The 12,146-nt window shown below is 43.2% G+C and overlaps 1 protein-coding gene across 2 annotated transcripts in view; it reads left to right on the forward strand.

Moving 5' to 3' along the window:
* CERS3 (ceramide synthase 3) overlaps window positions 1-12,146 on the forward strand; it is a 107,511-nt gene that overhangs the window by 55,623 nt on the left and 39,742 nt on the right. For both annotated transcript variants that reach the window (XM_044231162.1, XM_044231163.1), the window contains 2 exons: window positions 1,958-2,086; window positions 11,976-12,082. In XM_044231162.1, coding sequence (XP_044087097.1) covers window positions 1,958-2,086; window positions 11,976-12,082 — 236 coding nt within the window. The remainder of the gene's footprint in view (window positions 1-1,957; window positions 2,087-11,975; window positions 12,083-12,146) is intronic.

The following is a 12,146-nucleotide window of genomic DNA, read 5'->3' on the forward strand; positions in this document are numbered from 1 at the left end:
GATAAACTCAAAATGGATAAAAGACCTCAAAGTGACACAGGAATCTATCAAAATTCTAGAGGAGAACATATGCAGTAACCACTTTGACATTGGCCACAGCAACTTCCTTCAAGACATAACCCCAAAGGCAAAGGAAATAAAAGTGAAAATGAACTTTGGGGACTTCTTCAAGATCCAAAGCTTCTGCACAGCAAAAGAAACAGTCAACAAAACAAAGAGGCAACCCATGGAATGGGAGAAGATATTCACAAATGATACTACAGTCAAAGGGCTGATATCCAGGATCTATAAAGAACTCCTCAAACTCAACATATGCAAAACAGATAATCACATCAAAAAATGGGCAGAGGACATGAACAGACACTTCTCCAAAGAAGACATACAAATGGCTAACAGACACATGAAAAAATGTTCATCATCACTAGCCATCAGGGAGATTCAAATTAAAACTACATTGAGAGGGGCGCCTGGGTGGCTCAGTGGGTTAAACCGCAGCCTTCGGCTCAGGTCATGATCTCAGGGTCCTGGGATCAAGTCCCACATCGGGCTCTCTGCTCGGCAGGGAGCCTGCTTCCCTCTCTCTCTCTCTCTGCCTGCCTCTCCATCTACTTGTGATCTCTCTCTGTCAAATAAACAAATAAAATCTTTAAAAAAAAAAAAAACTACATTGAGATATCACCTTACACCAGTTAGAATGGCCAAAATTAGCAAGACACGAAACAACATGTGTTGGAGAGGATGTGGAGAAAGGGGAACCCTCTTACACTATTGGTGTGAATGCAAGTTGGTGCAGCCTCTTTGGAGAACAGTGTGGAGATTCCTCAAGAAATTAAAAATAGAACTTCCCTATGACCCTGCCATTGCACTCCTGGGTATTTACCCCAAAGATACAGATGTAGTGAAAAGAAGGGCCATCTGTACCCCAATGTTTATAGCAGCAATGGCCACGGTCGCCAAACTGTGGAAAGAACCAAGACGCTCTTCAACGGATGAATGGATAAGGAAGATGTGGTCCATATACACTATGGAGTATTATGCCTCCATCAGAAAGGATGAATACCCAACTTTTGTAACAACATGGACGGGACTGGAAGAGATTATGCTGAGTGAAATAAGTCAAGCAGAGAGAGTCAATTATCATATGGTTTCACTTATTTGTGGAGCATAACAAAAAGCATGGAGGACACGGGGAGTTAGAGAGAAGGGGTTTGGGGTAAATTGGAAGGGGAGGTGAATCATGAGAAACTATGGGCTCCGAAAAACAATCTGAGGGGTTTGAAGTGGCGGGGAGGTGGGAGGTCGGGGTACCAGGTGGTGGGTATTATAGAGGGCACGGATTGCATGGAGCACTGGGTGTGGTGAAAAAATAATGATAACATGCTGAAAATAAATAAATGAAAAAAAAAAGAATCAAAGTGAAAGCATTTTACAAATTTCAAAACATTCAGATGTAAGTTGTTGGTTTTTTGTGAAATCTTGCCTTTTGCCGTGATATGGTTGGAACTAGAGGGTATTATGCTGAGTGAAATAAGTCAATCAGAGGAAGACAATTATCATATGATCTCTTTGATATGAGGAATTTGAGAGGCAGTGTAGGGGGCTGTGGGGGGAAGGGTGGGAAAAATGAAACAAGATGGGACTGGGGAGGGAGACAAACCATAAGAGACTCTTAATCTCAGGAAACAAACTGACGGCTGCTTGGGGGTGGGGCAGTAGGGAGAGGGTGGCTGGGTGATGGACTTTGAGGATGGTATGTGCTATGGTGAGTACTGTGAACTGTGTAAGACTGATGATTCACAGACCTGTACCCCTGAAGCAAATAATACATTATAGGTTAATTTTAAAAGTTGTTTTTCGAAAAATATTATTATTATTATTGTTATTGTTGTTAGCACTTCCAGTGATTAGTAAATAACTGCATTTGCCTAATAGCTTCTATTTTCCTCTCCTTTTGTAGGATTTTCTAGCTCATGTCATCCACCACCTGGCTGCTCTTAGTTTGATGAGCTTCTCTTGGTGCGCTAATTATATTCGCAGTGGGACCCTCGTGATGATTGTGCATGATGTGGCAGACATTTGGCTGGAGGTAAACGTTTGCCATTAAAAAAGTAATAACAGTACCATGGGGGGAGGGGGGTTGGGAGAAGGAGGGTGGGGTTATGGACATTGGGGAGGGTATGTGCTTTGGTGAGTGCTGTGAAGTGTGTAAACCTGGCGATTCACAGACCGGTACCCCTGGGGATAAAAATATATGTTTATAAAAAATAAAAAATTTTTTTAAAAAAGTAATAGCAGTACCATGTCTTGGGTTTCTGGAACTCCTCCCTGGGAGAACGGTCTGGGAGTGATTTAGCAAGCCTCCCTGTCCTGAAAACACCCAAAGTCTGAGGATGTCTCTGGGTCTTCGGGTGCTTCAAGTTTAGAGAAATGAAAGCTTTTAGTGTTTAGTCTCCAGTCTTCTCCACAGTACTTGAGAGAGGTTAACCCATGGGATTCCACCTGTACAAGTTGCCTGCAGATACTAGCTCAGGAAGTAAGGTGAGATAACTTGAGGAAGGAATGAACTCTAATTGTTTAAAAGGAAAATGTGGATTTGTGGCTTTATGGATTCTTAATGTTGGATGGTACCATATATTGACTTAAGCCAAAGCCAAATACCCATTGAAGGGCCACACTGGCCAGACAGGGATCCTCCTCCAGTTTTAAAGAACGAGAGCTGATGTTTCTTCAAGTGGCATTTATTTCCTAAGGGAGGAATGTTTTGGAGCAGGGGACATTAAAACAAGAGTCTTCCTCGTCCCAAGCAACACACAACAGGAGTAACAAAGCAAATTAGGATTGTTTTCTCTACTTGTCTCTGTTATGTATTGGTTCCTGTTTGCCCTGAGGCAGTGACCCAGCAGCCCTCTTGCCCACCAGCTCTCCTGCTGTACTTAGGGCCACATTTCCCAGAGCCATAAGTTTGTCCTCTAAATATCTTCACTTATAATGAAGCCGAGGAAAATAATGCTTGCCCATCTCGTGTGCAGGATTGCCTCTTGAAGGGTTAATAGCTGAATGTAAGTTGGTATGGGAGAAATTCAATTTGATAGCATCTTGTTCTTCTAGATCAGGGTTCACCAAACTTTCTGGTGAAGGGCCAGATAGTAAATCAATTTTGTGGGCACTGTAGAATCTCTTGCCATATCATCTTCTTTTCTGACTGTTTGCTTTTTCTTTTCTCATACCCCTTTAAAAATGTGAAACCCACCCTTACAGAGTGACTACCTTTAGCCCATTGGCTGGATGGTAGTTTGCTAAACCCTGTTATAGTTGTAACCAGAAGTCATTTGAAGCCATTTCAGAGCCACTGGCTACTGTTAAAATATTAAATGTGTACAGAATTTTGTTTCTTCTGTGTAATTGGCATTAGACATATAAATCCCATTCCAAAGGCAAAGATTACTCAGGGCAGCAAATGGCTTAGCAGAAGAAGGATTGTGCCAGTTTTCCCATGTGTTGTTGTCTCAATGTAGCCATATCTGTTATAATTACCTCTGCCTCTGATCGTATCTCGGTAACCCTGCCTATAATTAAGACCACATTGGCCATGACTTAAGAACTTGATGCTACTCTGTTGATTTTTTTTTTTTTTTTTTTTTTTTTTTTTTTTTTTTTTTTTTTTTTTATTTTATTTTTTTTTTTTTTTTTTTTTTTTTTTTTTTTTTTTTTTTTTTTGTTTTGTTTTGTTTTTTTTCCCAATTTATTTATTTTCAGAAAAACAGTATTCATTATTTTTTCACCACACCCAGTGCTCCATGCAAGCTGTGCCCTCTATAATACCCACCACCTGGTACCCCAACCTCCCACCCCCCCGCCACTTCAAACCCCTCAGACTGTTTTTCAGAGTCCATAGTCTCTCATGGTTCACCTCCCCTTCCAATTTACCCAAATTCCCTACTACTCTCTAACGCCCCTTGTCCTCCATGCTATTGGTTATGCTCCACAAATGAGTGAAACCATATGATAATTGACTCTCTCTGCTTGACTGATTTCACTCAGCATAATCTCTTCCAGTCCCGTCCATGTTGCTACAAAAGTTGGATATTCGTCCTTTCTGATGGAGGCATAATACTCCATAGTGTATATGGACCACATCTTCCTTATCCATTCATCCGTTGAAGGGCATCTTGGTTCTTTCCATAGTTTGGCGACTGTGGCCATTGCTGCTATAAACATTGGGGTACAGATGGCCCTTCTTTTCACGACATCTGTATCTTTGGGGTAAATACCCAGGAGTGCAATTGCAGGGTCGTAGGGAAGCTCTATTTTTAATTTCTTGAGGAATCTCCACACTGTTCTCCAAAGAGGCTGCACCAACTTGCATTCCCACCAACAGTGGAAGAGGGTTCCCCTTTCTCCACATCCTCTCCAACACATGTTGTTTCCTGTTTTGTTAATTTTGGCCATTCTAACTGGTGTAAGGTGATATCTCAATGTGGTTTTAATTTGAATCTCCCTGAGGGCTAATGATGATGAGCATTTTTTCATGTGTCTGATAGCCATTTGTATTTCTTGATTGGAGAAGTGTCTGTTCATATCTTCTGCCCATTTTTTGATGTGTTTGTCTGTTTCGTGTGGGTTGAGTTTGAGGAGTTCATTATAGATCCTGGATATCAACCTTTTGTCTGTACTGTCATTTGCAAATATCTTCTCCCATTCCGTGGGTTGCCTCTTTGTTTTTTTGACTGTTTCCTTTGCTGTGCAGAAGCTTTTGATTTTGATGAAGTCCCAGAAGTTTATTTTCGCTTTTGTTTCCTTTGCCTTTGGAGACGTATCTTGAAAGAAGTTGCTGTGGCTGATATCGAAGAGATTACTGCCTATGTTCTCCTCTAAGATTCTGATAGATTCCTGTCTCACGTTGAGGTCTTTTATCCATTTTGAGTTGATCTTTGTGTACGGTGTAAGAGAATGGTCGAGTTTCATTCTTCTACATATAGCTGTCCAGTTTTCCCAGCACCATTTATTGAAGAGACTGTCTTTTTTCCACTGTATATTTTTTCCTGTTTTGTCGAAGATTAATTGACCATAGAGTTGAGGGTCCATATCAGGGCTCTCTACTCTGTTCCACTGGTCTATGTGTCTGTTTTTATGCCAGTACCATGCTGTCTTGGTGATCACAGCTTTGTAATAAAGCTTGAAATCAGGTAAGGTGATGCCGCCAGCTTTATTTTTGTTTTTCAACGTTTCCTTAGCGATTCGGGGTCTCTTCTGATTCCATACAAATTTTTGGATTATTTGCTCCAGCTCTTTGAAGAATGCCGGTGGAATTTTGATCGGAATGGCATTAAAAGTATAGATTGCTCTAGGCAGTATAGACATTTTAACGATGTTTATTCTTCCGATCCAAGAGCATGGAATGGTCTTCCATCTTTTTGTGTCTTCTTCAATTTCTTTCATGAGTGTTCTATAGTTCCTCAAGTATAGATCCTTTACCTCTTTAGTTAGGTTTATTCCCAGGTATCTTATGGTTCTTGGTGCTATAGTAAATGGAATCGATTCTCTAATTTCCCTTTCTGTATTTTCCTTGTTACTGTATAAGAAAGCCACTGATTTCTGCACATTGACTTTGTATCCTGCCACGCTGCTGAATTGCTGTATGAGTTCTAGTAGTTTGGGGGTGGAGTCTTTTGGGTTTTCCATATAAAGAATCATGTCATCTGCGAAGAGAGAGAGTTTGACTTCTTCATTACCAATTTGGATACCTTTTATTTCTCTCTGTTGTCTGATTGCTGTTGCTAGGACTTCTAATACTATGTTGAACAAGAGTGGTGAAAGTGGGCATCCTTGTCTTGTTCCTGATCTCAACGGGAAGGCTGCAAGCTTTTTCCCATTGAGGATGATATTTGCTGTGGGTCTTTCATAGATAGATTTGATGAGGTTCAGGAATGTTCCCTCTATCCCTATACTTTGAAGCGTTTTAATCAGGAACGGATGTTGGATTTTGTCAAATGCTTTTTCTGCATCAATTGAGAGGACCATGTGGTTCTTCTCTCTTCTTCTATTAATTTGTTGTATCACATTGATTGATTTACGAATGTTGAACCATCCTTGTAGCCCAGGGATGAATCCCACCTGATCATGGTGGATAATCTTTTTAATGTGTTGTTGGATCCTGTTGGCTAGGATCTTGTTGAGAATCTTAGCATCCATATTCATCAGTGATATTGGTCTGAAATTCTCCTTTTTGGTATGGTCCTTGCCTGGTTTGGGGATCAGGGTAATGCTGGCTTCATAGAAAGAGTCTGGAAGTTTTCCTTCTGCTTCAATTTTTTGAAACAGCTTCAGGAGAATAGGTGTTATTTCTTCTTGGAAGGTTTGGTAGAATTCCCCAGGGAATCCGTCAGGTCCTGGGCTCTTGTTTTTTGGGAGATTTTTGATCACTGCTTCAATCTCGTTATTAGATATCGGTCTATTCAGGTTGTCGATTTCTTCCTGGTTCAATTTTGGTAGTTTATATTTTTCCAGGAATGCATCCATTTCATCAAGGTTGCTAAGCTTATTGGCATATAACTGTTCGTAGTAACTTCTGATGATTGTTTCTACTTCCTTGGTGTTAGTTGTGATCTCTCCCCTTTCATTCATAATTTTATGAATTTGGGATTTCTCTCTTTTCTTTTGGATTAGTGTAGCCAGTGGCTTATCGATCTTATTGATTCTTTCAAAAAACCAGCTTCTAGTTTCATTGATACGTTCTACTGTATCTCTGGTTTCTCCCTCATTGATCTCAGCTCTAATCTTGATGATTTCCCTTCTTATGTGTGGAGTTGGTTTGATTTGTTGTTGATCCTCCAGTTCTTTAAGGTGTAGAGACAGCTGGTGTGTTCTGGATTTTTCAATTTTTTTGAGCAAGGCTTGGATGGCTATATATTTTCCCCTTAGGACCGCCTTTGCTGTATCCCATAGGTTTTGGACCGAAGTGTCTTCATTCTCATTGGTTTCCATGAATTGTTTCAGTTCTTCTTTGATCTCCTGGTTGATCCAAGCATTCTTAAGCAAGGTGGTCTTTAGCTTCCAGGTGTTTGAGTTCCTTCGGAACTTTTCCTTGTGATTGAGCTCCAGTTTCAAAGCATTGTGATCTGAGAATATGCAGGGAATAATCTCAGTCTTTTGGTATCGGCTGAGTCCTGATTTGTGACCCAGTATGTGGTCTATTCTGGAGAAGGTTCCGTGTGCACTTGAGAAGAATGAGTATTCTGCTGTTTTAGGGTGGAATGTTCTGTATATATCTATGAGGTCCATCTGGTCCAATGTGTCGTTCAATGCTCTTGTTTCTTTATTGATTTTCTGCTTCGATGATCTGTCTAATTCTGAAAGAGGCGTGTTAAGATCACCTACGATTAGTGTATTCATATCAATATGACTCTTTATCTTGATTAACAGTTTTCTTAAGTAATTGGCTGCTCCCATATTGGGAGCATAGATATTTACAATTGTTAGATCATCTTGGTGGATAGTCCCTTTAAGGATTATGTAGTGTCCTTCTGTATCTCTGACTACAGTCTTTAGTTTGAAGTCTAATTTATCTGATATGAGAATCGCTACCCCAGCCTTCTTTTGAGTCCCATTGGCATGAAAGATGCTTCTCCACCCCTTCACTTTCAGTCTGCATGTATCTTTAGGTTCAAAATGGGTCTCTTGTAGACAGCATATGGATGGGTCCTGTCGTTTTATCCAATCTGCAACCCTGTGCCGTTTTATGGGTGCATTGAGGCCATTCACATTGAGAGTGATTATTGATAGATACGTTTTTATTGACATCGAGTTACCTTTGAAGTCTTTCTTTCTGTAGACTGTCTCTATATTTCTGTTCAATGCTATTCTTGGGATTTTTCCTCTTTTATAGAACCCCCCTTAATATTTCCTGCAGTATCGGCTTGGTGGTTGCATAGTCTTTTAAGTCTTGCCGGTCTTGGAAACTCTTTATCTCTCCATCCATTTTGAATGTCAGTCTTGCTGGATAAAGTATTCTTGGCTGCATGTTCTTCTCATTTAGTGCCCTGAATATATCTTGCCAGCCTCTTCTGGCTTGCCAGGTCTCTGTGGACAGGTCTGACGTTATTCTGATGGGCTTCCCTCTGTAAGTAAGGAGCCTCTTTGCCCTGGCAGCTTTCAAGAGATTATACCTACAATTATAATTTCTCAATTTGACTATCAGGTGTCGTGATGTTTTTTTGGAGTGTATAATCTTGGGTGGAGACCGTTCAGCCTCTAGTACATGAACGCTGGTTTCATTCGCGAGATTCGGAAAGTTTTCATGAAGGACTTGTTCCACGACATCTTCTAGACTTCTTTCTTTCTCCTCCCCTTCAGGAATTCCAATAATTCTGACGTTGGAACGCTTCATGGCATCACTTATTTCCCTAATTCTGCTTTCGTGGGATCTAAGCTGTTTGTTCCAGGCTTCCTCCTGATCCTTTCTCTCTATCTGTTTGTCTTCCAGATCACTAATTCTATCTTCTGTCTCAGTTACCCTAGCTTTGAGAGAGTTTAGATTGGATTGGAACTCATTGAGAGCATTGTGGACCTCCTCCCTGGTAGCTTTAAGCTCCGCCCTAACATTGTGAACATCCTGTCTGGTCGCTTTCAGTTCGGCTCTAATCAATTCTGTTTGGTCATCCATGGCTTTCTCCAACCTAGCTATTGCCTGGATAATTGTTAGCCTGAATTCTCTTTCCGACATATTGTCTATGTTGATAGCCGTTAGCTCTGTTGCGGAAGGTCCATCCTCTGTATTTTTCTTCTGTTGGGCATTCCTCCTCCTAGTCATTTTGGTGGGAGAAGACTGAACAGATGTAGCTGGATGTATCAACTCTGGTGCAGTCAAGGTGCACCCTGGAACACTTCCTGATCTCCGTCTCAGAAGCCTCAGTCTGGGTGCAGAAGCTGAATAAATTCCCCCTTGGATGCTGGCAGTGCAGGTTCCAAGTTAAAGACCCTGGGGGCGCAGGATCTTTTGCTCGTCCCCAAAGCCAAGGCAGTGGCGGCTGTCTGGGAGCTCCTGACCGCCAGAGAGGTTCCAAGCAGCGATCGCACACTGAGATTTTGCCGCTGGCCGGGGCTGGGAGTGCCCGGCTTGCGCGCACCTCTTTTCAGAGGCGGCTGTGGGTCGGGCGCGCGTCTGGGGCACTGAGAACGGGGCGCTGGTCCGTAAGCCGCAGGCTGGGCTTTTGCGCGCCTCTGTCCGGGGAAGAGTTTCGCGGGCGCGAGGCTTAGACTTTGAAACAATGGCCCGGGTCAAGAAGCGCCCCAGGGCCTTAGAAACCCAGGAGAGCTGGAGCGACGTGCACGCGCATCTCAAGCTTTGTGGTAGGGCTAGCGCGCGTTCTGCAGACCGGCTCCCATCCCCTCACAGGAGCCGGAACCCCGCGCTCTGGGGCACGCTGGCGGCTTAGGGACCAGGAGCCGGTTTCTCCGCCGCACTCTCTCTGCCTCCGCGCCGGGGAGGCCGTCTGGGACCGGGGACTCAAGCCCCTGTCCCTAGCCGCCCCGATTCCCACAGTTTGCCCCCGCGATCCTTTGCTCTTTTGGAGTGCTTTCAACCAGTCTCCGAGTTAATGCTGGTCCCCAGACGCAGGGCACTCTCGCTCGTATCGGGGTATTACTTTTGCACCGGTCGCCTCTGGTGGCTCCCTCCCCCTTTTGTTTATCTTCCGATATCAGTCCGCTGTTCCCATTCCGCTTTACCTGCTCACTGGCGTCTTCTGCCCCTGTAGAGATCCAGACGTGTATAATTCTGATCTCAGGCTGATTTCATGGGTGATCAGAGTTCTTTGGTAGGTAATCAGCTCACTTTGGGGTACCAGCTGAAAAGACGCCTCTTCCTAGTACCCCGCCATCTTGTCCCCTACTCTGTTGATTTTAAGCACTCTAGCCTTTGGTGTGTATCCACTGTAAAAAAAAAAAAAAAAAATCTTCATTGTGTTGTTAAAAAGGAGTTAGATGTGGAGACTGGGAATAAGCTCTGGGTTGTCCCTGCCCACTCTCCCCGACCCCATCCCTGACATGCTATGACTCCCTAGGTGACTGGGGCAAATCACTTAATGCTTTGTTTTCTGTCCTTGGCAGTAATATGAGAAGTCATATCTTCTCCTTAGGGTATATCGTGAGGTTTAGCTCATTACTGTTGGAAAATGTTCTGAGCTTCTTAGGTGAAAAAAAAAAAAAAAAAAAGCAAACAGAAGGAAAATGAAATGTCAGACTCAGAGGTCCCTTTGCAGATAAACTATGAGAACGGCCTCATGTTGTTAATGATCATGAATCATTCCTGATTCACAAACCATGATCTAACCTGAGATTCAATGAGCAAGGCCAGTACCTTCCACCATCTTGGAAGAGGCACCATGAAGCTGTGGCACGGGGGCTGATTTCTGATATCCTCCAAGGATGCCTGGTCCATAACTTCCTCGAGTAGTTGGCTTTTGTGGTTGTCTTCTCGGGCAAGTGCTCATTGAACCCAGACATGGAACAACTTTTGGCCTTGTTGAGACCCTCCTAAAGATGGTGACTGTTAATCTTTCATATTCCTCAAGACAGTTGGTGTGAGTCATTTTTTAGCCTTTTCTTGGAAAGGAAAAACAACCTTAACATCTAGAACTCTGACTTAGAAGGAACCTCTGTCTTCTTCATGCCTCCTCCTGATCCTCTTGTTTCCCCCATGTTCAAGTTTGTATGCAGGGCCCAATGCTTGAACAGTATCCTGACTCACGCTTAGCAAAGGACCAGAGTGACTGTCGATCTCCATCATTGCACAGCTGGGAATATTCTGTGTGTGTATTTACCCCTAGGAATGCTATTTTGCCCTCACAAGTGCTCTCCCTTCCTGCCTGTGCACATCTAGCTAGCCACCCTAGCCCAGCCTCTGACTCTTCAAACAACTCCCACACTCCATTCCAAGCACCCTGAACTTCTGGCTCAGATCCCCATACCCATCTCTCATCCACTTGGCAGACTAGCCTTCCATCGCAGCATTGGAGTCTGTTGCCTTCTGGGCCCCCCACCTCTCCACAATCTGATCATATCTTTACCCCATGGTAAATATGGCAGAGTATGGAAAACGTCATGAAAACCCTTCCCAAAGTATAAGTATGCTGCCTCTCTTGGTTTAGAGTGGCTTTGAGCTACCAGACCAGTTTTAGTCCTGAAACCATGCAGACCTGAGCCACGCTTCTGGAGGGATGACCTACACTCAGCAACTCCTATCCACCTCCCACCACCCCCAAGTCCACATACCTTCCCATGCAGCCTTGGGCTCCACTAGATAATGCCAGAGAGAATTCTCATCCGTTAACCTGCTACTACCCCATTAAACACTTTCTGTAATTCCTTTTATTCAATGCAGACCATATGGACAGTGTAGACTAGCATAAAATAAGTGGGGAAAAATCCAGTGCTTGCAACTTCGTTTCAACCAGGACACAGCACCCAGGGTGGCCCCCTCACTCTGCCCCTTTTGTCAGCTGCCTTGATTGCAATGTGTGCAGCCCAGCCCAGCCCAGCCCAGCCCAGCCCAGATCTTCACTCATATTTCAACCTTTCTCTAATCCAGCTCTCCAATCAGTTAAGTGGAGAAAATGAATCAGTGCCCCAATGAAATGCATGCTAACTTTCACTGGGCTAACTTGTAGGGCTTGTGAAGGACAGGAGTAATATTACAGTCATTTAAACATATCTTTTTTTTTAACATTCTATTATGGAAAATTTCAAACAAACAGCAAAGAGAAGAGCATAATGGATCCAGTGGGCCTTTCCTCCAGTATTACCAGTGGTCAGTGTGGCCAGCCTTGTTTTGTCCATTTCCCCATCCATCCCTCTCCCCCACCCCCCACACAGAGACCACTTTGAACCAAATCCTGGACATCTTTTATAAATATTTAATTTAAGAATTTTATTCTAACATCACTTCATCTGAATGCAATTGCTTTTTTTGTTTTCAGTCTGCTAAGATGTTTTCTTATGCCGGATGGAAGCAAACCTGTAACACCCTGTTTCTCATCTTCTCTACCATATTTTTCATCAGCCGCCTCATTATCTTTCCCTTCTGGTGAGTAGACAAGGGGCTGGGATGTACCTTTGGTCACCATGCTGAGGTGGCCTTGGCACATTGT

The sequence above is a fragment of the Neovison vison genome, chromosome 13 (assembly GCF_020171115.1).
Source record: "Neovison vison isolate M4711 chromosome 13, ASM_NN_V1, whole genome shotgun sequence".
Lineage (NCBI taxonomy): Eukaryota > Metazoa > Chordata > Mammalia > Carnivora > Mustelidae > Neogale > Neogale vison.